Source organism: Alternaria ethzedia, assembly GCF_023757985.1.
Source record: "Alternaria ethzedia strain BMP 0044 chromosome Unknown scaffold_2, whole genome shotgun sequence".
NCBI lineage: Eukaryota > Fungi > Ascomycota > Dothideomycetes > Pleosporales > Pleosporaceae > Alternaria > Alternaria ethzedia.
The window spans coordinates 1879722-1905163 of NW_026056195.1; the positions used below are offsets into that span (position 1 = coordinate 1879722).

General features: G+C 52.3%; 9 protein-coding genes across 9 annotated transcripts; 5 read left to right on the top strand and 4 right to left on the bottom strand.

The window, feature by feature from the left end:
- Positions 1-107: 107 nt before the first annotated feature.
- Positions 108-913, bottom strand: J4E87_001423 (uncharacterized protein; the record flags this gene model as incomplete). The annotated part of the gene is made up of 2 exons (XM_049373067.1): positions 108-300; positions 357-913. 2 exons carry the CDS (start codon positions 911-913, stop codon positions 108-110), a joined length of 750 nt encoding a protein of 249 aa, XP_049237725.1.
- Positions 914-1913: 1000 nt separating this feature from the next.
- J4E87_001424 (uncharacterized protein) lies at positions 1914-4711 on the top strand (the record flags this gene model as incomplete). Its single annotated transcript, XM_049373068.1, has 6 exons — positions 1914-1918; positions 2075-2223; positions 2297-2955; positions 3363-3551; positions 3601-3929; positions 3979-4711. The coding sequence occupies 6 exons, from the start codon at positions 1914-1916 to the stop codon at positions 4709-4711; spliced, it is 2064 nt and encodes a 687-aa protein (XP_049237726.1).
- A 208-nt stretch (positions 4712-4919) lies between these two features.
- J4E87_001425 (uncharacterized protein) lies at positions 4920-6530 on the top strand (the record flags this gene model as incomplete). Its single annotated transcript, XM_049373069.1, has 1 exon — positions 4920-6530. The coding sequence occupies one exon, from the start codon at positions 4920-4922 to the stop codon at positions 6528-6530; it is 1611 nt and encodes a 536-aa protein (XP_049237727.1).
- Positions 6531-6556: 26 nt separating this feature from the next.
- On the bottom strand, positions 6557-7270 carry J4E87_001426 (uncharacterized protein; the record flags this gene model as incomplete). The annotated part of the gene is made up of 4 exons (XM_049373070.1): positions 6557-6582; positions 6687-6848; positions 6898-7069; positions 7172-7270. 4 exons carry the CDS (start codon positions 7268-7270, stop codon positions 6557-6559), a joined length of 459 nt encoding a protein of 152 aa, XP_049237728.1.
- Positions 7271-7825: 555 nt separating this feature from the next.
- On the bottom strand, positions 7826-9190 carry J4E87_001427 (uncharacterized protein; the record flags this gene model as incomplete). The annotated part of the gene is made up of 1 exon (XM_049373071.1): positions 7826-9190. One exon carries the CDS (start codon positions 9188-9190, stop codon positions 7826-7828), a length of 1365 nt encoding a protein of 454 aa, XP_049237729.1.
- Positions 9191-11860: 2670 nt separating this feature from the next.
- J4E87_001428 (uncharacterized protein) lies at positions 11861-14785 on the top strand (the record flags this gene model as incomplete). The annotated part of the gene is made up of 2 exons (XM_049373072.1): positions 11861-13052; positions 13260-14785. The coding sequence occupies 2 exons, from the start codon at positions 11861-11863 to the stop codon at positions 14783-14785; spliced, it is 2718 nt and encodes a 905-aa protein (XP_049237730.1).
- A 224-nt stretch (positions 14786-15009) lies between these two features.
- Positions 15010-15774, top strand: J4E87_001429 (uncharacterized protein; the record flags this gene model as incomplete). Its single annotated transcript, XM_049373073.1, has 1 exon — positions 15010-15774. One exon carries the CDS (start codon positions 15010-15012, stop codon positions 15772-15774), a length of 765 nt encoding a protein of 254 aa, XP_049237731.1.
- Positions 15775-21571: 5797 nt separating this feature from the next.
- J4E87_001430 (uncharacterized protein) lies at positions 21572-23078 on the top strand (the record flags this gene model as incomplete). The annotated part of the gene is made up of 2 exons (XM_049373074.1): positions 21572-22655; positions 22711-23078. 2 exons carry the CDS (start codon positions 21572-21574, stop codon positions 23076-23078), a joined length of 1452 nt encoding a protein of 483 aa, XP_049237732.1.
- A 556-nt stretch (positions 23079-23634) lies between these two features.
- Positions 23635-24702, bottom strand: J4E87_001431 (uncharacterized protein; the record flags this gene model as incomplete). The annotated part of the gene is made up of 1 exon (XM_049373075.1): positions 23635-24702. One exon carries the CDS (start codon positions 24700-24702, stop codon positions 23635-23637), a length of 1068 nt encoding a protein of 355 aa, XP_049237733.1.
- Positions 24703-25442: the final 740 nt, after the last annotated feature.

Genomic DNA, 25442 nt, shown 5'->3' on the forward strand with positions numbered 1-25442 from the left:
TCATGCGACTAATACGCGAGGAGATACTGTACGAAAGAGAGAAGTATCGCATCTCTAAGAACCTCGACTCAAAAGCCTGGCTCTATGTATAAAAGTTCGCCTTGAATCTAGCAGTACCACCCACCATCAATCGGCGTGGCAGTTCCAGTCATGAACGAAGACGCATCCGAAATGAGAAACTCGATAAGCGGCGGAATCTCCGTTTGATGTGCTTCCCTTCCCAGTGGAAGGAATGAGTAATCGACTGGCGCGCCTCGAATCTCGTATGCCTTCCTCAACATCGGTGTATCAACGGGTCCCCTAGACGGAGTTAGCGCGTTAATACCTTCAAATTGGGTTTTGATATGTTGACTTACGGGCAGAAGCAGTTGACCCTAATCTTCTTCGGCCCCAACTCTTTCGCTGCGCTTCTTGTCATCCCGACGACGGCATGCTTAGAGGCGCAATATGCCAACTGTTTCGGTGCGCCAATGATGCCCAGGATACTGGCCGCGTTGACAATGGAACTGCCCTCATTCATGTGCGGCACCTGAGCGCGCAAACAGTTTCTCAACCCAGTAACATTCACAGCCATGACGAAGTCCCAGTCATCATCTTCTACCTCTTCGATACCGGCGACGGCGCCTTGTCGGCCAGTTACACCTGCGAGGTTGGCTGCACCGTCAAGCTTTCCGAACCTTTCCACTGTGGCTGCGATCCAGCTTTCGACGTCGCCACGCTTGCTCACGTCGACGACCTGGGTCATAACTTGTGAACCTGATTTCTGAAGCTCGCACTCGAGCTCTTTCAATGGTTTCTCTTGTACGTCGGCGAGCGAGAGTTTGGCGCCTTTGCTGGCAAACAGGCGGGCGGTTTCGAGGCCCATGCCTGACGCAGCTCCGGTGATGACGATGACTTTGTCCTTGAGAGACATGGTAACTGATTTGTGAGTACTTGCTGGTAGGATGAAGTGTTGTAGAGAATTGGTCGGTCGAGAATCGTATACAATACTCCTTGAGCAACGCAACCACAAACGAAAGGAAATGAAGTGACCAGCATAACTGCCGGCTAATACGCGGTTTCAGTGGGACAGCCGACGTGCCAAACCTCCGAGCCTATTGGAACCACCTCGCAGTGCTTCGGACCGTTCCCACGATGGAGAAAGGAAGTCCTTTTCCGGTATAGCTTTAGGGCGCTTATGTACCTAGCGGTGAGGCGCGGAGGTCATAAATCATAACCCTTACCAATATTCAAGCAACGATGGCCACAGGAACTTCCAGCTTGGAGAAATTTGGGCTGTACCGCATTGTTGTAGTACATTCCGACGTTATAGGATGCGGTGTTTTGTTATAGCTGTTGTACTTGTGCGAGAGTTTGGTCGGTGGTGTAGCTAGTGGCGGGGCGTAGTGTCCATGACTCGACGCGCGGCGATCTCGGAAGGGCCGTTCCCTTCTGACCCTTCGGATCTCATCCTAGCAGGATTTGTTTCTGCGAGTGTACCTAAGCAAGGGGGGAAAGGGCACTTGAGTATTTCTCTTCGTCGTATCTTCTTCATGTCCACAGGTTGAGCTGGGTGACGACAACCTCGGAAGGCTTCAGAGGCGTTCGAATACGAATAAGTCTATCAGATAGACTCGCTCTAGCTTTTGCGATAATGGGGTAGTTCCACCCTCCAATGAAGATTGACGTAACCATCCATCCATGCGGATTCTACAGCGTCAAGTCCGTGACGCTGAGGCATTGATCAATGATTTCGCGATGATGGAATGGATGAGCAGCAAGCGATACATTCCTGACCACCAACTTCACGTAACGAACTTGACGGGTTGCGACATTGAACTGGCAGGTCGCAATATCTTCTCAAGACACATCACAGCATCTTCGCAACCCTCGAAGTTGAGTGATCCATGATGCGAACTTCGACTACTGCAAAGATGAAGTACTACGCTGGCGTAGCATGCTTTTCGTTGCTCGTAGGAAGCGCGGGAGGAAATAAGGGCGCAAGTTAGTGCCATTCAGAAGACCAATGTGTAATGCTGAACTGACTTACCAGCGAGCAAACCACCAACCTGGGTAACATACAGCCCACCACCAGCATCAAGCATCGCCACAGCGACCTCATCGTCTACGACTCCAACGCAAATGCTGACCCCAACTTCCCCGACTGTCCTCACCAGCTCTTCGTCAGCCTGGTCGAACAGTACTTCCACTACCTCCTCGACCCTCATCTCTATGTCCAATGTAGTCAGCACATCGACATCTTTTCCTAGTACTACCTTGGCGACCTTACCCTCTCCCACCCCGAGTCCCACTTCAGGTCCTCAGCCGTATACCTTCTCAATCGAGATAAGTAACCAACGCCAACACGTCGGCCAATGGTACGGTCGCTACATATCCGAAGGCCTGACCGATACGCTCAAGAACCGCTGCGACGACGACAAAACTGGCGCTGATACCTGCAAAACCAAGAAGGACAAATTTGACAACATAGAGTACCCTGACAAAAATGGTTTCGTGGAAAAGAAAACGAACTTCGTTGAAGTCAACGTTGAGAGTGACTACATTCCGGGTAAAAACGAAGGTGGGATCAAGTACGACGGAAAGTCGCTACAGAACGCCTTCATCGCTCAGATCGCAGATACCTTCCAGAAGAGTGGCGAGGATGAGAAGAATTGTTACAAGTTCGACCAGGAGTCTACGATTTGCCCTGGCTGCAACCCAAAGTTTTGCCTTTCCTTCAATGCGAGGAAGAAGATATTGAGATGGTGTAACGCGCCCGAGTACGTTCGAGTGAGCGTCAAGGACGGAGAAGGGAAAGAAGTCGCACATATGAAGGTCGTGCTCAAGTTCACGGGTATAACAGACCGGGGGAAATTTGATTGCATGGCTATTCGAGAAACTGTCGAGAGAAGCGCTCGAGACAACCGGTTAAAGGACGTGAAAGACGCGATTGATGGGAAGGAAGTCGTGGCGAACGTGAGTTGCTCGGGCGAGGAGGTAACGGGGACTTGTCCCAATGAAGAATGCTTGTATCAGTTGGGGCCGTGTTTTAAGTAGCTTACATATATTGAGGTATCAGATATCGATTAGTAATACTCCAACAAACTGCGTGACACCGTGAGTCGTGAGGTGTGTGGTGTCGGTGGGAGCATTTGGTGAGGAGGCGTCGCTGGCGTTGCATGACTATGACGCAGCGCCTCCGCCGGACTCCCGAGATATAATTTCCGTGGGGCACTGGCGTCCACCACGGCATGCAATACGCGCCTGCCATACGTCCCACAGCCTTATCCATCACAGTCACACGTTCTTCTCGTCTTTGTTATTACAATCGCGCATTCAAATCTTTCAAAATAGGACGCAAACATAAAGCGCACCGCCAACAGGCGCAACAGAACAAGCCGTGGCGCAACGCTGAAAAAGGTCGAAAGGGCAAAGGCAAAAGAGGCAGGATGGGGCAGGACGAGTCACGGGTTGTAGACCCGAATGCGCCACCTCAGACTTTATCGGCGCGTACTCTAGAGGCTCTTGCGCAATACATAAAGGATGGGCGCGCGAAGAAGATTGTCGTCATGGTGAGTTACAGCGCGTTGGCATGGTCAGACGCGTGCTGACATTGGGAAGACAGGTGCGGGCATAAGTACTTCCGCAGGCATACCAGACTTCAGATCACCAGAAACCGGTCTATACGCTAATCTCGCTCGCCTGAATCTGCCGTACCCCGAAGCCGTCTTCGACATCGATTTCTTCCGCAAGACGCCCGAGCCGTTCTACTCTCTCGCCCAAGAACTATACCCCGGAAAGTTCAGGCCGACGATAACACATTCCTTCATAAGCTTGCTCTATCAGAAAGGGCTGCTACTGAAGCTGTTCACACAGAACATTGATTGTTTGGAGCGTGAAGCTGGAGTCCCCGGCGACAAGATAATAGAGGCTCATGGCAGTTTTGCGACGTAAGTAGGCTCTTTTCTACACGCTTCACGCAATGCTGATTCGAGACAGGCAATGTTGTATCGACTGCAAGAAGTCGTACCCAAAGGAGCGCATGAACGAAGCCATCCAGAACAAATCGGTGCCTCGCTGCGTCGACTCGTTATGTGACGGACTCGTCAAGCCCGAAATCGTCTTCTTCGGAGAACAGTTGCCATCCGCATTCTTCGACAACCGAAGCCTTCCTGCCCAAGCCGACCTGTGCATAGTCATGGGCACGTCGCTCAGCGTGGCCCCGTTCTCTTCGCTACCGCAGCTTTGCGAAGACGAGACCCCGCGACTGCTTATAAACTCAGAGAGGGTTGGCGATATGGGAACACGCCCAGACGATGTTCTGCTGCTGGAGGATTGCGATAGTGGTGTGAGAAAGTTGGCAGAGGCATGCGGGTGGACAGACGAGCTGGAAGCGCTCTGGGCAACAACCGCGCCTGCGGAGGAAGCCGTAGCACCCAAGCAAGAAGTCAAGAAGAGCCACGACGAGTTGCTAGAAGACGAGGTCGACAAGCTCACGCGCGACGTGGAAGAGAGTTTGAGGTTGAACCAAGCGGAACACAAATGGCTGGAGAACCACGTCGATAACAAGCTAGCAAGGAAGCAGGAGGATGATAAGGACAAAGATGATTCTCCGACCGAGTTGCAGCCAACAGTCGATGCGGCGTCAAGGGCGAGTCCTAGCGAGACGAAAACGGACCCAGGTGGTGGACTAGGGCATGTGTTTCCGCATATGAACAAATCTTCGTTATAGACATTTCGCAAGATGCAGGGGCATATGGGATATAGATACACGATCTCACGATCACGAATGACGATAGCGTACTATGCGAGTCAACAAGGCGACCCGTTTTGGAAGTCGCGCACTGACACGGCTGCCTAATTCCCTTATATCCGAGTCTGCACCTTCCGTCTTCCTTCACGCCTATACCTCGCCCTCGCTCTTTCTCGAAGAGACCAGAATGGCATTAATCACCGAGCTTCCTGCTGAACTACTCGATTTCATACTCTCCGATCTTGGTAGCCGCGCCATCATCAACCTAGCCCAAACATGCAAGAGCCTCCACGCCGTCGCCATACCGGCAGCGTACCACACCATCACTCTCACGTGGGACAACACCTATTCAAAAGAAACCAGAGGACCGCAGCGCGGCATGCAAAGAAGAACCGAGAAAGCGCCTAAAATACAGTCTCTGATCCGCACGCTCACCAAGAAGCCCAAATACATCCAGCTGATCAAGAGATTGGGGTTCTGCGCCAAGGGATGTGTTGAGTACGGCTACTTAGACGTTGCCGGAGATATCTTCCCAGACTTTGAGTATGATGCGAGTGGCAAAGAGTGGGAGAATGAAATGTTCAAGGCTCATGTGAAAGAGGAAGGGTTCCAGACGTGGGGCCATGGCTGGAGACAACAGGCGCAGCATATGTTGATCGCACTTCTCGTCGGCATATGTCAAGCGCATTTGGAATCCTTGACTATGGAGTGGGGATTCTTCTTGGGTAATCGGTGGTTTCCTGCCATGATGAAGTATGCCATCATGGAAAATGCTGTAGCGTCGGAAGCAGATGATGGACAACCAGTATGGTTCGCCAAGTTGAAAACCGTGTGCGTTACCTTGGAAGAGACGGAGGGGGCGGCCGCAACGTGGGAGCGTAGTTTCTGGAGCGAGCAAGAGACTCTACTTCACTTCTTCTATCTGCCGGCGATAGAATCGCTCGACCTTATCACGTGCTCATTGAGAGAGGGCGACTATGATAACTATGGCGGACTATGGGACGAGGGAGATGGAGTGGACGGCTCATTCGAGTGGCCACTGGAGACACCTCCTCTGTCGCAGACACTGACGACTCTCCGTCTTACTCCCTCTTCGATGGACCCTCTCACTATCCAGTATCTGCTCAGGCAGACGCCCAACGTCAAGGTCTTCTACTACGATTGCTGTTTGCATCCAGACCACCCACCTCTCCGTTTGTCGATCTTGAAGGATACACTACAGCATATACGCGGCACGCTTACCGATCTGACCGTGCGTTACAAGCACTATAATAACGATGGTAGCGACGACCTCCCAACCGACGCCGCGGAACCTATAAGAGAAGGTCTAGGTCCACTACACGACTTCCCCGTTCTCACGACTTTGACTACTTCATTCCCTGTGCTGTTTGGTATGAATAATACGCCAAACCTAGCGAAACATCTCCCTCCGACGCTCGAAACGTTGACAATCACGAATGACCTTTCCGCGTATGAAGCACTCGGATCGCGCCTTGAAGATCTCAACGCCATGGCCATCTTCCGACAGTACCTTGCGGGTCAAATACCAGCCTCTGATGTAGTTACGTCTCATGAGGGTGAACCTTGCAAATGGGTACAAGATCGGGAGCCAGAGTGGAAGGCCGCAACACCGCAGCTAAGGAAAGTGACATATGACGTGGGAGCCCAGCTGTTTACGGGGTACTGGCTTGGGACCGAGCCTAGAGAGCAGCTTTTGGAATTGTGCAAAATGCAAGGCATCGAGGGCAATGTGATACCACAGTACGACACCCTAGGTCGACTCGTGGAGTCGGATTAATTCGTTACCGTATGGCATAAGATACTCTAGTAGTTTGTTTTCTGGCGATCATCTGTCCAAACAATTAGCACGCACATCCTTCATCATCATTTTCTGGTCTTGTACCAAATATCGCATGGCTCCTCCGTCAACACAAATAGCAAAACGTATACTCACAATTCGCACCCATAGCTTTCCTAAGCTTCATCGTCACAGCCTCTTCCTCCAAATCCTTCTTATCCCCTGTCTGGATCTCCACAGCATAGGTACGGATGACCTGCTTGACCTGCCCACTCTGGAAGCTCATCTTGGCTTTGCGCATCACTTTTGTTTGGGGTCCTAAAGTCGTCTCAGCAATGTCGATATTGAGGCAGGGGACATGACAGACCTTGCCAAACAACAAAAGCAAACTTGACGCGCTCGCTGTACTCGTCGTTTCCTAGCTTCATGCGCACGTAGGCGTATGCTGCTTCGTCGTCACCAAGACTCTCCGTCATCTCGGCAATGTCGCCGCTGCCTGTGCCGGCGAGTTTGAGGTTATCTGAGGTTGCGGATGCATACTGAAAAGAGTCAGCAGTCAGGTCCCTCACGTTTTTTCTTTACTTGACGCCTTCGATCACGTCTTGTTGAACAAAACCCTTCGGGCGCATTATCGCATGTACCTTCAAGATAAGCCACGTGGTCTCGGATTTGTCAGAGCGCACGTCTTCGTATGCTTGCGCGATTTCAGGATCGCTGAGGATATCGGCTGCAGAAGGCATGATTGGGGAAAGCTTTTGCTATCGCTGGATATGGGAGGGCGATAGCAGGGGTGGGACGACTCGGAAGGGGAGTTTTGAGGAAGTTGGGATGGGGATTCAGGGTTCAGCGATGCCGCCGCACTAGCTGGGGCTAGTGCGGGGCTAGGCCGTTAAAGGAGCTGCGGAGGGCCAATGGGAATGGGGAGAGTGTGGGTCTGGAATCTCGAGTTCTGGTGGGCGCAATACCTCCTTTCTGCTCACATCTTCTGTCAACTGCGCACGTATCGCGGATCTGATCTGGAGCATTGTTCAGACAGGACCGCATTTTACTTTTGAGTAACTTCACGATACAGTCTCTCGACACTTCAACCGCTGTGCGAGACGAGTGTTCTCAACAGATTAAAAGAAGCGTGGAAGCAGATGCTGCCCACTCCCGTGCTAAAAGCAGTCTCACTATCACGCCTCACAGTTATCACTTGCATAACTCAGAGTAGTTATAGAACTAGAAAATTTGTATTTCGATACAGCTAATACTTTTATCTATCAGCTACTTACACCTGACACTACAAACCAATTCTATTGTCCAGACCTCGGGCCTTCGGTCTCGAGAGTGGCACCGGGGAAGTTGATGCCATAGTCGAACATACTCCTGCCCGCCGGCACGCCCTGGCATCCACCGCCTAGATCCTTAAGCGGCTGCAGCGCCGGCCCAAGACGACTGTCAACAGCAGCCAAAGCAGCAGTCAGAGCAGCACCTCCAAGAAGCTTGCTCAAGAAAGACGGGGTATCCGCCTGCACAGCCTGCGCGATGAAGCAGCCCATCTTCTTGGGGTCGTTCAAGTCCTCTGCGAAGTTGATGAAGCCGCCAGTAATGTCACCTAGGTTGACGCCCGAGAAACTGTTGACGGCGCCCGTGTTGCCACCGACCTGGCAGTTCAACGGGTACGCGGCACATTGCTGTGCGGTCGAGACACCAATGTCTGCAAGCGTCCATGGGTCGAGCGGGTGGCGCTTGTACCAGTTGTCTGGGATGCGCTCATAGCCGTACTTGTACGTCAACGCACCGCTGGCATCGCGCTTGTAGCTGAAGAAGTCCATGAATACATCTTGCGTCAGGAATCCACGGGGAGCCTCAGCGCTGTGGTTCGCAAGCAAGTGGTACGCGAACATGTGTGCGCCAAAGGTGAATGCAACACCAGCGTACGCGGGACTGAAGTAGAATGGGTTTGTAGCGATGCTGTGCTTTTTGCGGTTGTTGGAGTGCTCGGCGAGGACTCGGGGCGTAATCAGACCTCCTGCGCGCTGGTTGGAAAGGTCGAAGAGCTCTTGCATGTATTGCGGGTAGGAGCGGCAGTTGGAGTTCATCTCAGGTGCTAGCCAATCGCCACGGGTGATACTGGCATCGCCCTCACTTCTTAGATGGCCGTATGCGCAGATTCCTGTTTCGTTGCCAAGGAGATCACCGACCAGTGGAGGAAGAGAACTAGTCTTGTCTGAATGGGGACCGATGCTCCAGCGACCGGAGATGGGGTCGCCGTTGAAGAAGGCCGTTGCGGTCTCGAGGAAGATGGTGGCTGTCTTGTCGAGGCCGAAAGCTTGCCAAAGACCGGTGTTGATGCTTGCTGCATCGACAACACCGTCGCGCTGGATGTAGCCGTGATTTGCGGCGGCGTTGAGGCCGGCACAAGGACCGCGGATGTCTCCTTTGCCTGGGGCGCGCCACTCGTGCTCGCCAGATGTGTTGACTAGTTGGAGGGCAGGGTCGAATTGGTTGAAAAGGGCGTGGTTGGGTGTGCCTGGGTATTCTGGGAATTCGACAATTTGTGGCGTTGTTTGACGCTCTTGGATGCGCTTCTCAGCGACCATACGAGCTATCTCGGGGAAAGCTGAGACCAGCAGAGCTGGCCCAGTAAGGAGGACGAGAGATGTCTTCGCAAACATTGTGTAGTGCAGTGATGGAGGGTGAAGAGATGCTGATGATAGTGAGCAGATCTCGTCTATCTTATATTTCTTTGCATCCACGGCTGCAGACTAGCGTAAGTTCCCCACTGTGGAGTTAAGGGTCACTCCCAACGCTCCTCATAGCCGGTGTCTTCGGTCTCGAACGAATTCGAGTATCTTCTCATGGTTGATCCGCTAGTACATGGACTACTTTGTCAGTGTGCAGCCAACAGTCGCGGTGGCGACCATAATCCATTGTCCGGGGTAGTCGAACAACCGTCCCAAGACAGTAATCGCCCACGTCGATCTGCAAGGCTCACATGGCTGGGGTATAGTCGCCAAGACTGGAGCTACGAGCGGCAATGCGCTATTGAAGGACAACGGATGCCATTCCGTGATCAGCAGTATAGTCAGACCCTGAGTTGGCTGCGAAAGAAGTCCAGGAATGACAGAGTGCCCTTCGAGACCCTCTTGTTTGCCTAGTCAGCCCGATGTAGTAGTGAAAAGGCCTTAGACAAGGAGGTGCTGGGAATTTGCAGTGTTCTCTTGAGAGGCGACTGGGGATAGATCCGAGTTGGAGTAGCACCACGGCGAGTCATGACTGTTGCGGGGAGTATGAGTGAAGTTGCGAAGATCCTCTAGCAGTCTCCTACAGCTTTCGATTTCTCTTGACGTGAATTACAGAAGTCTTCTTGACACGAAATGGAGTGGAGGATGCATCATCCGATGGAAAACAATTCAGTTTGCTACATCGGGTAGTTCCCGCGCGGTGCAACCCAGCGATGATGGATGACATCCACAACATACCCCTAGCCAACTTCTTTTTTGTTATTACCGTCCGCTTGTCCGGAGCCTGGAGATGACTTTGGTTCTTTTTTTGGTGAAAAAAAAAACATTCATTGTTGGCACGCCAAAAGTGGCACTTGGCGGACAGACCCGGTGGAACTCCTCAAACTGCCTGTCAAGATGTGAACAGACTCCACGACGCAAGTCCGTTTGACCCACTGGCAACATGCGCTATAGACGGAAGGCACCGTGTGAATCTGATCAAGATGACGGAGCGGCGTGGCGGCCAGCGCAAGTGTAAAGATAAGCTCGACGAAATCGTTGTTTAGCGCGACGCTAGCGGAAACTACCCCGGGTCTCGTTCATTCCGTGGTACAGATCGACCATCAAATTGCCCGGCTGGTGCTTGGGAAAATCCACGACTGGCACTTCTGACATACGAGAACCATGCTATTGGTTGACAGTCCCAGCAGCAGCGCCCTGCGCCGGCGACCCTTACATGGCGTCGCCGTCTTCTCCAGATAATGAGTAATTAGTAATCTACCTAGGTAGTTTTCAGGGGAAAGTGTACCGGATAACCCTCAGTTGCCGAACAACTACCGAAGAAGATCTCACCAATCAGTAGTCTTGCTTACTGCTCACCAGTAGCCATGAGTTCATCAGTGAGCTGTCTTGCATCGACCACTCGATAACCAGTCCATTTGGGGAAGTTTGTCGCGTCGCAGTGCAGTCATTCTGGCATTCCCATACGACCGAGTTCCATAGGTAGAGGAGCACTTTTTTCAACCTCGTCTCTCCATAGGATGACGAACTTCGCAACATCCGGCAAGAACACGAGGCGCAAACTATGCGATGAGAAGGTTCGTCCACACCCACAGTCTGGGCAATTTGATACGCGCAAGGCCTGCAAGTGCCATCAGCCTCGCCACCATACAGGCCTCTTACTCTTAGAAGACTCAATCGTCACTACCCACGCATCCTCCACCAATCTCAAATACTACAAAGTGTAAACGGCACTAAGTCTTGGCAAGATGTTCGGTCCCTAATAACAGTCACCCAAAGAGACATCAGCACCAAGCGTTCGGCAGTGTATGCGGTCTATCGCCGTTGCCTGTACGTCCGTAAGACTCCCGAGGCTATGAATCCATCCCCGCATATCTTCTCAGTACTACTAGCCCAAGAACCTCGGGAGCTTCGCCGAATCTTCTCTTATGTTCACAGGACACGGAAAGGCTTTTCGTGATGCGAGCCTTTGGGAAACGTTTTTTGACTTTACTCAGTGATATTATTTGGGAGCTTCCTGGTCTTGATATACTCAATTTAGTGGTGTCTGACGGGGAGATGGCTGAGTAGCTAGGTGCTCAGAGGTCCACCTGCATCAGTGATGACGGGGGCTTGCTGCCCGTTTGTTGGGCAGCAAAGAACAAGCAGAAAGAGCGAGTGTGACACGATCGGTGTAGACTCTCATCTTTTGATGCGCCACTTGCAACTACTCTCGCTTGTTGAATGTGCTGGTCTTAGAACGCAGGCACCACGCGACTGAGTAAGACGGTAAATAATCGCAATGCAAGTGTATTTCCCACACACTATTGTTTACATTATGTATCGTTATATTGCTGTTTGCAACTACATAAACATGTTCATGCCCTGGCCTTCGTTTAATTTCATAGGTCGCACGGCTCCAGGATGTTTACGGTCTGGGCCGCTCAGTGCAGCATGCAAAGTCACCCTTAGAATGATTCAACATGTCACCATGTTGACATACGTGGTTCTAAATTAGCAAACGGACAGGAGGTTTGTGTAAGGTCTTATGTTTGCTGTCCTCTGCGACTTTAAGATAAGATGACTCGTCACTGAGGACATCTTGCCTATCGCCCCACCACCATGGCAGACATGACGGTACGAAACACTGCGAACCTAATCGCCAATATCAATAATGGTATCATGGTAGGCCAGAACTTCGGAAATATCAACCATGAGTCCGGATGCCATACCGATGAGCAGCGATTCGACAAGTGTACCAAAGCGCTCTGGGTGACAGACCCTGACGTCGACCGCGAATATGTTGTGAACACTAAGGGTAGCCCCGTTTCTGACACATGCGACTGGATCTGGCAAGACTGCACTTTCTCGGATTGGTTGGATGGGTCATCATCCAAGACCCTCTGGATTGCAGGTGGGCCTGGAAAAGGCAAAACAACGATTTCGGTTCATATCACGGCCTTGCTAGAGAAACGATGCAATGTTCGCAATGAAGTCTTCGCTTACTTCTTCTGCGACCATCGGGATGCGAATCGCAATTCGGCATGTGCAATACTTCGTACCTTGATACATCAAATTATCGACCAAAAACGAGGTCTACACAGCAAGGTCTACCCCTACGTTCGGGAGGATCGAAGAGCTGAGGCTACGATGCAGTCGCGCGATGCCCTTTGGAGAATCGTTACCGAGCTACTGCACGAGCAGGAGCTTGAAGGTCTGGTGTATCTGATCGACGGGCTTGATGAGTGCGACGATGGAACAGCTCGTTGGTTGGCACAGAAGTTGTCCAACCTTCATACCAACAGCTCCGGCAAAGATGTGGGGATTCTCGTTGCGAGTCGGAACATCGCAAGCATGAAATTTTCGTCCAAAATCGACCTAGATACCATACAAGACCCGGGCTACAACGAGAGCATCACCAGATTCATCGATGCGCGAGTCGCTGATATGGCAGATCAGGTGCCGGGTTGCACACTAGCGCTCCAGAATCAAGTCAAAGAAAGCCTGCGGTCACGCTCCGGCAACTCGTTCCTTTGGATTGGTTGCGTAATGGGCGAACTTTCGGTCAAGGAGACGCCTACGGAGATCGAGAGTTCGCTAGCCGAGTTTCCTACCGGACTTTGCCCGCTCTACAACCGACTTCTTCACCAAGTACACTCAAAACCGCAGTATCGCTCAGATTGTATCAAGCTGCTGCATTGGGTAGCACAAGCGATGAGACCGATGAGCTTGGCTGAGCTAGCAGCGGTGCTGGACATCGATGGGTCCGATACCATATCAGTAGAGCAAAGACTCAGTGATCGTATCACATGGTGTAGGTCTTTGCTCATCATCAGATACCCCACCGATACTACTCATGCGCCAACGGTCGACCTGGTCCATTACTCGCTGAAGGAACATCTATTTGAGTCGGGCGGGGCGGACGACGCTGACATTCAGCCGTTTTTCTGTCAAGCAGATGCAGTGCACTTCGAAATCGCGCACACGTGCCTAGATTATCTCCATCATAATCTTTCCGAAGTCGAATACTGGTTCCGTGATGATGAACATACAAATGCACTCCTCCCTCTATTATCATACGCCACGCTTCACTGGCCATACCATGCAAGGCTCCTTGGAGAAGACTTGGCTATGAATCTCTTAAACAGCAGAGGCGACACTTTCTTCAAATCAGGCGGTATGGCATATACCGGCTGGTGGTGGTCGTTCCAAATGAGAATTACTCCCTTATTGAAACAGGAAATGCCTGCTAAGTTCGCTGGTGCAAAGGGTTTCTGGCACAAGAAGCAGCAAACTATCCCTCCAATGCATCTTTCGGCAGCTCTAGGCGTGCTGCCGTGGATGGAGTCCTTTTCTACCGTTCCAGGTATACCGCGTTCCGATATCGTGAACCGCGTAGATCTACGAGAGGAATCACCGCTAAATTACGCTACCGAGGGTGGTCATCAAGACGCGATCACTTGGCTGTGTGATCGGGAAGTAACCATGGACGATAGATCAGTCTTTTCCGCTGCCGCTGAGGGCCATGCCAGCGTCCTCAAGTATTTTCTTGATCATGGAGGTAACCCAAATGTCAGAGCACGCAATTTCCGGACTGGAAAAAGCGAAGATGAAACAGCACTCTGGGATACGTGTGGTCAAGGTCTTGAAGACGTTGTGCATGTGCTACTAAATGCCGGAGCTGACACAAATGCACTCAGTCCACCATCAGACTTGTATGAGTTTTGGGGAGTTCCTACGCCTGCCTTCGTTACAGCCTGCTTTGGAGGCAGCATGCAGCTTGTAGAGATCCTGTTAACCCGAACCAAAGACCTGCATCTTTACCTGGACTACGGCTTGGAGGCAGCGATTATGCGTGGCCATGAAGATGTGATTCGATTTCTCCTACCAAGAATCAGCACGCTCGGTCATCAAAGCGAGCGAGAAAAGAAGCTCCTGTATTCTGCCCTGCGCTTTCAAGCATCTTCATCTATCGTCGAGCCCTTATTAGATTTTTTCCGTTCGAGCGCAGACTTGGTAGTTCGCTTCGGCAACGATGGACTACCCTGGAGAATGATTGAATTTCCATTCCTTGGACTCCTACGCGAGGAGATACTCTGTGAAACAGAGAAGTATCACATCCCCAAGAACCTCAATAGTCACGAGACTCTGCAGATGTTGCTGAAGAGAGGTGCCACACCGACGACTAGAATGCTGCGCATTGTTACAGAGAAAGACGACGTAAGCCTTCTCGAGCTTTTCCTGAAACGAGATGTTGACATGAGCATGTCTCTCCATGTTGCGGCCAAACACGGTTCCTTTCAGGCTGCGAAGTTGCTTATCGCAAAAGGAGTAGCGATCAATGGTACTAATGGACAAAAGAAGACACCACTCATCATCGCGGCTGAGAATGGCTTTGCAAAGATTGTGGAGCTGCTCCTCCAGAACGGAGCCAGTCCCAAGACCAAGGATAAGGGGGACAAGAACGCCCGCATGAGAGCTGAAGCAGGAGGCCATGCGGATGTGGTTCAGGTCATCGATGACTGGGCTCTCAAGGTGAAGAAGTAACATTTTGGCCGTGTCTCTTTCGATCAAAACACCCCAAATGTATGTTCTGATATGGTTTCTTTCTTCTAGGCGTATTACTTGAATGAAGAATCCACCCACCAATGGTAAACATGTGATGATAATACAGTTTGCTAGAACCATGTGATGGTCTCCGCTGAGATCTATAACTAGAAGCATCACAGCTTTGCCGTCCTGCGTTATCAATCCTTTTAGCACATCCCAAGATGGCAGAAGCAGCTGGACTCACACTTGGTGCTCTTGGAATTGCTGCACTCTTCAACAACGCCCTTGAATGCTTTCAGTATGTTCGTGTAGCCAAAGATTTCGGCCAAGACTTCGAGACATACCGCATCAGGCTCCATCTATCCGAGATTCGGCTCTCTCATTGGGGCAGTGCCGTGGGTGTTACAGACACGGACGATGAGACACCTCTTCATTGCTCTCCGGGCGAGCAAGAGATCGCGCAACGGACGCTTGGACAGATCATCAAGCTATTCCAGGTAACAGAGGAGAAGGCCAAAGGTTTGGAGAGAAGATCATCAGAGCCTGAGCTTAGCGATCGCATGAGGAAGTTGTGTGATAAGATGAACAAGCTGGCTCTGGGGAGAACGAACAAAGCATCCAAGGCGAAGGACGGTTTGTACGCGAAGACGAAATGGGCGCTGTTCTCTCGCGAAGGATTCGTTAATCTAGTCGAGTCTATTACCAGCCTAGTCAACGATCTTGAATGCGCTTTCCCAAACGGTATCAGGGAGAAGAGGGAGCGGTTGTGCAACGAAGACGTCGAGGAGCTTGTGGCGGATGAGCCGGGGCTCTCGACTCTGTTGAAGGACGCCTTAGGCGAGGATGACAAACAGATGCAAAGCGTATTGCAAAAGGCTGTTGCTGCGACGCATCAGAATACCACTACGTTTTCTGGCTCTGGTGAGAATAGAGGGCTGCAACTAGGTCAGAATTATGGTTCGATGACGAACACCTTTGGTAGTTAAGGCACACAGAGGGAAAGAACGATAGTAAAGACCATGTCGGCTGTCAAGTATTGCCATTTGACCACAGCTGGGTTGGTGTTGTCGTTGTGAAAGTCTCGAGCGCGTCAGGCGCGTTCCCTCCCCCGGGGCTGGCATGACGTCGCGTGCCATCGGAACTGAGCCCCACAACGTTCCGAGAAATTTTGGCTTTCACCAGTCATCACTCTAATGCCCACTCGCCATCCCCGCATACCAAATGTCAAACCCACGAATAATTCACTCCATATCGCTTCCATACGTTATTTGGTGCAAGTCGCTGCATCGGAGCCCCGCCGCATCCCGACTTCCACGCTGAGAAGATCAATTAACTCCTTCACGCCCACCGCCAAACTCTACGAGCCGATTACTGCGACCGCCCCAACTAAGTGCAATACCTCCGTCGTAACGATGCCTGAAACTAGCGTCAGACGCGTGGATCCTCAGAAACTGGGGAAGATCACATTCAAGAAGTCGGAGGACTTGATCGATGAATGGGACATAGAATATGACGATACAGAGGGTGAGGCTAATGCCGGAACGCTAAAGCAAGCAGCGGAGGAGCTTGTGAATACGAACACTCCGGTCGCTTTTCCAACAGAGACTGTATACGGACTTGGCGCGGATGCGACAAGAAGCGCGGCGGTAAAGGAGATCTTCGCGAGCAAAGGACGACCAGCCGACAACCCTTTGATCGTCCATATACACTCTTTACCTCAGCTGCGAGCGCTACTTTTGGGCAAGCTAGACGTCGTAGGAGACGGGAAAGATGATGGAAAGGACCCCATACCGGATATCTACCGGCCGGTGATTGAGCGATTCTGGCCTGGACCGCTTACCATCATCCTACCAGCTTCCGAGAATTCGATCCTCGCACCAGAGGTCACGGCAGGTCTTCCCACTTTTGGCGCACGAATGCCGCGTTCTATCATCGCCTTGTCTTTGTTACGGCTATGCGGTCGCCCACTCGCCGCACCATCCGCAAATGCGTCCACACGACCTTCACCCACAGCCGCGGAACACGTTTACGATGACCTGAACGGCAAACTCAACCTGATAATCGACGGCGGACCATGCGAAGTAGGCGTTGAAAGCACAGTCATAGACGGACTTTCAAGCCCACCTGCGATACTACGTCCGGGTGGTGTGACAGTGGAACAATTACGGCAATGCCCAGGATGGGAGAACGTAGTGGCCGGATACAAGGATAAGCAAGCGGAAGACTCGAGTAAACCGCGCGCCCCTGGGATGAAGTACAGACACTATAGTCCCAAGGCATCGGTTCTTCTGTTCGAGACAGGCGCGAGCCAACCTACATCGGACGAGCTCAAGAGCAAGAGGCGCATTGGTGTCATTCGGACGAAGAGTTGGGACAAAGTGTTGGGTTTGGGCGCAGAGAAGGTGAAGACATCGGATACGAATGGACCAGGAATTTGCGCTTCACCGGACACGGCCTCTTCTTTAGACGCCAACGACTCGCCGTCGCGCCTTTCAAACCTTCTGCGATCTGTCACCCAGCATCAAATACCGCACGCCGACCACTACATTGTGAAGCCCGAGGCAGTCCAGGTTTGGGAGATCAACCTTGGTGCGAAGACCGAGGATGTTGCCAGAGGCCTATTTTCAGCACTAAGAGAGCTCGACAAGAAAGGCGTCGAGGTCATATATGTGGAGGGTATCGACGATAAGACAGGTGACGATATTGCCGCCGCGGTCATGAACCGACTCAGAAAAGCGGCAGAGATCAGAACATGAACGGGGATGAACATGGCGCACATCCTGATTGAATGAGCACGCTTCCAATTTTCACAACCTTGACGCTTCACTGCTGATTGTCGGTATCGATATTCGACCACAAAAGATATGTTGACACGTCGATGAACAACTCAGTGATGCATTTAGCGAGTGTGGATATCTGTTGGCGATATAACGACTCTCCGACACCTCTCCTTTGCGACATGCACCGACCCTCTTACCATTTTGCAAGTATATTAGCGCCGCTATCATGTCCACTAGCAATATGTATCTCGGCCTTATTGCACTGCTCGTGAGCTGTGCTCTGGGAACTTCCCATGATGAGAACAACAGTCAAACATCTACGGCGACCGATCAGCTGCCCCCAACAGGCGGTTCTACCACGCATGTTAAGGCTACTGTAACGACCACAACCACTTCACCTTACGTGCCACCTCGTGAGACTGGCAACTATACCTCCGGGTTCGCCGTCCCTCCATCACCAGGCTCAGTGACGGTACCGTCGGATGGACCTGACTATAGTAAGCCCACTAGCACAGCTGTTACTCTGATATGCCCCCATCCGACTGAACCATGCATCATCGACGGTATTCCAATATGGCCTTCTGGTACCACTTCTCTCGTCTTACCGTCTTTTACATATGATCCTTTGCCGACCTCCATGGCCTTTAGCTCTCTTCCAAGCGCGGGCAGTACGATGGTGACTGACACACTTGCCACATCTGCCAGCCCAACGAATCCGATGGGGAAGAGTACTACTTGCTCCCACACTATGTCGCATATTGTACCTGGCAATTCCAGCACCGATCTGCCTTGGACACCTGAGTTACCTTGGATAACGCGCTGGGAAACCTTGAGCACACCGTCAGGAAGCCTCCCTACTTTCTCGATATTGAGCAGTACCGCATCTGGAAGACCAGCGACACCATTGGCAATACCGGTTACCTATGGGTCAGAGACTTCCGAATTCTACTGGCCTACAAGGAGCGCGATAGCTACCAATAGCTCAGCTACTTCGTCAGCATCGATAACTCCACCTAACGTAAGTACTATAACCACCGCTTCTGCAATTCTCTCTACATCCTCCACCACATCAGCTCACTCACGTTACAAGGCCAAGTCAGCCCAAGCTTCCGAAGCCAAGGTACCCGTGAAAGTTCGAGATACAGCATCAAAGGCAAGCAACACCAGCGCTATGCATTCTGCCATCCTCACTCTGAAGAGCAAGTACATCGACGCATCAGATTTCAGAGGTATGGACAACGCAACACCTTCTGCGGGACGAGACGAAGAGAGCAAGGCGACTAAGAGGAGGATAAACTACTGGACGCGCTTCTTCGCCGTTGCGGAACCTGCAGGACGGGCGAGGGAACACTGCTTGGCCTGTGATCAAGAGGGAGAGGTTACTTGCTTGCCTGGCGGAAAGTATACATGGTGTACGGATGGGTGTGCTGTGACACTGAAGATGGGCTGTGATATGGTTTGCAAGGAGGGAATTATACGCAAAGAAGGGAACTATTGCGTACGATGAGGGTATCTGTAGATATACGTTGTATCTTAATAGCCATATCTTTACTTCTTCGGAAGCAGCAAAAGTCTTGCACGTGTCTACATCCATACGTCCCTTCCACACAACTGCGTGAAAGTTTGCCACCCATCGTCAAGCTTCCAGGGTCTTCACGCCGACGTTTCACCACGACAACATCAACCCGAGAAACCCAAAGGCAACCGACTTATCAGTGTGCGCAACGAACTGTTGCCACCAGCGTTTCGGAACTCACTGGCTTTCGGCGAACCGCTGTTTGTCTTGAAACACCTTGCGATAGTGAACCACATGTTCGATTGCCATCTCGGAGGGACATGATGCGATCGGTCCCAGTCCTTGGAATTCCAAAGAGGCTAAGTTACCATACCGGTAAAGGTGCCTGACGATCGACACTGTACGTCACCTGCAGGGCAGTGCATCCTAGCCGACCAGCAACCTTGGATGATCTGGGACTCGCAGTTTCACAACACTTCGGGGCTTACCATCGTACAGATGCAGAGAAGCCCTGCATCACGGCTTGTCCATCTCGTAGGTTTGTGCCAAAGACCGTGTGCTCTGCGATCTACCGACGTCACGTGCGCACTGTGAGATTCTGGACCGACGATTCCAGGCCACCCACGCACCACGCCCGGGTCGTTGCTTCCGATGCCGAACCGTGCCCACGATCCAGAACTGTCGGACGGAGTGGAGATCATTACGTGTACTCGCGACCTCGCGACGAGCTATAGTATCGCAACCTCGTCCTTATTCCCAGCCTCAAGGTTTTCAGAACGACAAACAATGGCAAACGTAGACACATGTCATGCCCAACTGTTGGGAGATGAAGTTTGACACACCGGGCGCAGAGCGCATGCGTTAGGCTGCGCAAGACCAGCAGCGCTTATGCAGGAACCTCCTTCCTATCGATAGGCTATATCGATAGCGCAGGGCTGGTTGACAGTCGCCTCGACTCGTATTGGATGCGTGTTAGTGTGCCAGCGAATGAGGTGCCTCACCGTGGAGAATCGGTTCTCTTGTTGATGGCACAAAATCGGGGAGGCAGATCTCGAGCGCAATGTCTTCAGGCGCATACGATGGGAGTTCTCGTTGTGATCGTGTGACGTCGGTGGAAGCGTCACAGCTGCGTTATCTGTTTATCGGCAGACAGAAGAAAACAAAGACGTTCGGAGCCCGATAGAGGGAGGGATATGTCGGTAATTATGACAAGGACCAGCCTGGCGGAGCGCTTTCGCGTGCGTACCACGTTGTCGTTGTGGTTGACGTGGGTGTAAGGTCACCGTTGATGCGACCCGACACCTTGTCCATGAACACCGGAAATAATCTTATCGTGACTTGTGAATCTGTCGACGCTTTAGAACACTGCGAACATAACCATGGATAATAGAGGTGTGCTAAGCTGAGCTGAAGTGCATGAGCAAGGGAGCCGGCTGAGTACGAGGTCGCGCGCGGAGGGCCTGCCGTGCCACATCGGTTGGTATTTTTGCATCGGACCGCCTCAGTGTTGACTCGTCGATACGAGAAAGCCTCGTCAGCATCGCATACGCCCTCTCGGCACACCTCCAGTCCTCAGCCCCTTTGGGTCGCGAGCCCGAACACGGTTAACGCTCAACAAACAAGACGATGGTCGCCGGGATGAGGGCCTCGTCATCGCTCGATAGAACTGGTCAGACTCCCGCAGAGGCGATCACACTTTCGGAAATGAGAGCGTCTGCGTCTAGAATACTCGATCAACCCGCGCGGTCTTTGCGCCCGGCCCCACCCCTTGGGATTCCGCGAGTACCAAGACTTGTGAAGGATCTGTGGTCCTGTCACTATGTGGGACCAACGCACACCACGCAGCGAACGTCGATAACATTCACGTGGGCGACATGTCTGACAGGATGACTTTCACATCTATCGATAGAGCAGCTTGCAGACGCAAAAAGCAGATCTGACACCGAAACCGACGCAAACGGTATACGGCCCCTGCTGGCATGCGTCGGTGAGCGGGTGTACCTGAATGTGGCGGCTACGTGAAACGCACGGCGCCATGCGGTAGCTAATCAAGACGGACCACGACCTTAGCGGCTCAGGCCTCTTCTGAGCTGTGAATGGCCAAGTGGGTTATTTCCACCTGAACCCCTGGCTTACCCGCTTGCGCAGAGCCTGAAGGTGTGAAAGGTTCTAGCCAGGCGCATTTGCGAAAGGATCGAGCGCCCGGATTCCCCGCGAAAAATATATCAAGTTGAAAATCACCCGCCCTCCCCGTTCTTTTTGTCACATCCTGATCCTCAGACTCACACCAAACACGGTCGTTGCCTGTCCACTCCTTTGAGCATTTCTGCTCGGTACATTCTCTTGTCGCTCTCTGACTATCACGTTCATTGTTCGACTGTCCAACGATTTCGCGCTCAGGTTAGCCGCATCTGCTTTTACTCATCGATACCCTACAAGCAAAGCGTAACGCACATCCTTAACCTGCAATCTACACCGAACATCGACATGTCTGCCTCTGTCAAGTTTACCGGCCTTTTGGCCCTCGCCTCCGCTGTTGCGGCTGTTCCCCACTACCAGCACGAGAAGTTCCACCACAGGGCTGCTTACCCTGTCAACGGATGGGGTAACTCCAACACCACTGCCATGGCTCAGGCTACCGGTACTGGTGCCTACCCCGGTGAACAGACTACCACCATCGACACCACTTCGACCTCGACCTACACTCAGTACGAGACCGTCTACCAGAAGCCTTCCGGTCTTGCTGGAGGCAACAAGCAGGTTGAGGCTGCCGATGCCTCCACTGGTGTCTGTGGCGCAACTGTCACTGTGACTGCTTCCGAGAAGGTCACTGTCACCGTCACTCCCGGAGGCGGTGCTGCTGTCCCCACCTCATCTGCCGCTGGCACTGGATACGGAGTCCCTTCTTCAGTCATGCCCGTCGCTGAGTCAAGCTCCACGGCCGCTGAGTACCCTGCCGCTCCTCCTGCCGACAAGCCCACTTCCTCCGCTGCTCAGAGCACCGTCGAGACTCCCGTAGCTGAGGCCACCACCTCTCCCGCTGCCGAGTACCCCGCCGCTCCTCCTGCTGCTTCGTCATCCAAGGCTGAGTACCCTGCCGTTCCTGAGGCGCCCACCTCCAAGACCCCCGAGATCACCGCATCCGCTCCCCAGAAGCCCGTCGAGTCGGCCACCTCCGTCGCCTCTTCCGCTGCTCCTTCCCCCACTGCTGGTAACAGCTACAGTGGCGTCAAGCGCGGTCTCGCCTACAACGAGGCTCACCTCTGCACCACCTTCGGCAGCAAGTTCGGCTTCGGTTACAACTGGGGACAAGTTGAGAGCAACGACATTGGCACCTCGTTCGTCCCCATGATGCACGGTCCCAGCAAGTCCTCTGCCGACGAGTGGCTCGCCAACGTCGACACAGCCGTCAAGAAGGGTTCCACCGCCGTCATGGGATTCAACGAGTGCGACCACACCTCGCAGTGCAACCTGAGCCCCGAAGCCGCCTGCACCGCCTGGAAGGAATACATGAACCCCGTCAAGGCCGCCCACCCCGAGGTCACCATTGTCGGACCCTCCGTTACCAACGGTAAGTTTTGGCTCTACGAATTGCATGTGAGACACATACTGACTTAACCTAAAAGGCCCTGCCCCGATGGGTCTCGACTGGCTCAGCCGCTTCAACGACTGCTGCCCCGACGCCAAGGTCGACGCAACCAACATCCACTTCTACGACATCTACGACGAGCAGACCATCGACCGCTTCCAAGCCCAGGTCGAAAAGGCCGCGGACATGGGCGGCAAGAAGGTCTGGATCACAGAGTTCGGCCTCAACCCCGGCAGCGCCTCTGAGGAGCAAGCCGCCAGCTTCCTCAAGGACGCCATGGCCTACCTCGACGGCTCCGACAAGGTCCAGGGTTACTCCTGGTTCATGGTCGGTGACGGTGAGAACCAGCTTAACTCTGGCAGCGGCCTCTCGGCTGTTGGCAAGGTCTACGCTGGTGCCGCTTAAGCACCTAACTTCCTCTCTCCCCGCTTCTTTTTAAGTAAGACGGATGGGTTAGGCGTTTTTGTGTGTGGTTAAAAGACTTCTTCTCTGTTTGTTGCATGTGTGTATATTTTTGGGTATATCCTTGGGATCAGGCTTTGTTCTCTGGGGACTTCATGGGCATAGAACGAACGTATGCGCACTCTGATGCAAAACGATCGCTTCAGCATATTGCTTTTTTGTTTAACTTCTAGTTACAGTTGTGTTTGAGGGGGTGTGGTGGATTGGTGTAGCGACACATGTGATGAATAGAAGACTGTTGATTTCAATTCCTGTCCCTTGCATTCAGTGACTTGCTGAAAGCTGACGCGGTGATGTAGTGTTGGAGAGAAGCATCCACTGACGTAAGCCCCAATGATGCTGTTGCCATAGTGCTTCTTCTCTGTTCAACCCGACGAAGCACTGATGCATCAATCTTAATCTCACGTCTTGTTCTAATTACGTAGAGATTATGCAGTCAGCTTGAGACTACCACAGCGACGTACACATGTGGAGTCTTGCAAGGCCAACCATGTCCTTCCTAACACGCGTACCCCCTCGTATCAACCGCGACGATGCTCCCAGGCACCACAACACTCCCATTGACAGGCATCGCCAAACCCCCAGCAGTGCTCACGTATAGTACATCCCGATCCCTGTCTGTTCTCCCAAACGCTGCCGCAGTGTCTCCTGCGAACGTCACTGACCCCTTTGCACCTGCCACTACCTCCATCTTCTTCCCACCGGGACTCACAGCAATGACTGTGTTCTCGTAGTTGCTCACGGCCCACAACGTGCCATCCGGACCAAACGTGAAGTCATCTACAAAGTCGGCTACCGCAGTCAGATTGGCATATAGTTCCACACTCCCCTTGGGGCTAGGCGGTATGTACCCCTTCGAAGTGATGGGAACGCGGTATATGGCAATGAGATCCGAGTTACTGAAGTACACCCACCCATCGCGGATCTTGATACCATTGGCACCAAATCCCACAGTAGCGTTGTGCAGTTGCGGGTACGGCTTGAGTTCTGGTCCATCGGCGATGATCTCGCTGGTTCCAGTTTTGGTATCGAAGCGGAAGAGGAGGCCATATTGAGAATCTACAATCATGACGATGGAGGGGTCGGAAGTCAGGGCGGCGGCGCCGTTAAGTAGTTTTGCCTGAGGTACGTTTGCGATTTTGTGGACTGTGGGCGTGGAGATGTTGGCAGAGGCGAAGGTGGCTTGCCATACGGACCAGGTACCGGCGTAGCCAGTCGAGTTTGTTGTGGCATTTCCAGCGATAATCGCGTACGTGTCTGGGGCTGTTTCTGTTATTCCGAGGAGATCGGTGACATTGGTGGCATGGAACTCGTAGATGGGTTCTAGGGTTGCGTTTCCTAGTGATGGGTTCTTGATGGTGTAGAGTATGGGGACTGGAGCCAGTTCAGTGACAAGAAGATCGCCATTTGGTCGGACGACGATGTTTTCTAGCCAGGTTGGGACTGTTGAAAGCTGAGCTACTGTTCTGACTGGGAGAGGAAGGGCGGGACCAGGGAGAGGTGAGGATAATGTGCCGAGACCTAAGAGGGCCAAAGACAGTAGGGAAGTCAGTCTTCTAGGGGACATTGCGCTGTGCTATAAAATGGCCTGGTAGTCGTCTCTTGTGGTGTAATCAGCGAGTTGCATGGGGCACTTTCGACTGCCATGTAAATATATGTCCTTGGAAACTGTTGGATGCATAGTCATGATGAGCATCTCGTATCTACTTAGTGATAATCTTGATGCCTTTAGTGATAGGTATGTCAGCAAGCTCTAACTGCGCATAGTTCATGTTCCTACACCTTCATAGATTGGCGTTGGACTAAAGACCTTACACATCGCCATGAAGCGTTATTCAGCACACGACTGCGCGTGATTGGACCCGTCTCGTACAACGACTCCACTCGTCAACGCAGCCGACCGGGTGTTAGCCTGGCGTTAACACTGTAGGATATCAGAGGTACATTTGCCGCGCGTTACCGTTGGGAAAGATGCAGATAGGAGGTGTCAAGAGGAAGGTGCGACTGAGAGCCAGTGAAATCACCTTGGAAGCGTGCTTTGTCATCCCACGTGTGCTGTACCAAATCAATCGTCATGACGCCATGCATGTTCTCTGGCGACTCTTGAACAGCCACCTGCAGGGCCTCGTTAGCCATAATCTTTTGCGAATGCAGCTGCCTGTGTCGACCAATCTTGAATTCCGAATTATAGAAATGTATCCAGTGCCAATCGCCTATCGATAACGCTCCTTCGACCGGACTGCTTGTGCCTAACGAAAATGATTTCCACAAGTACCGGATGTCCAGTTATTCTGCGCATTCTCTTTA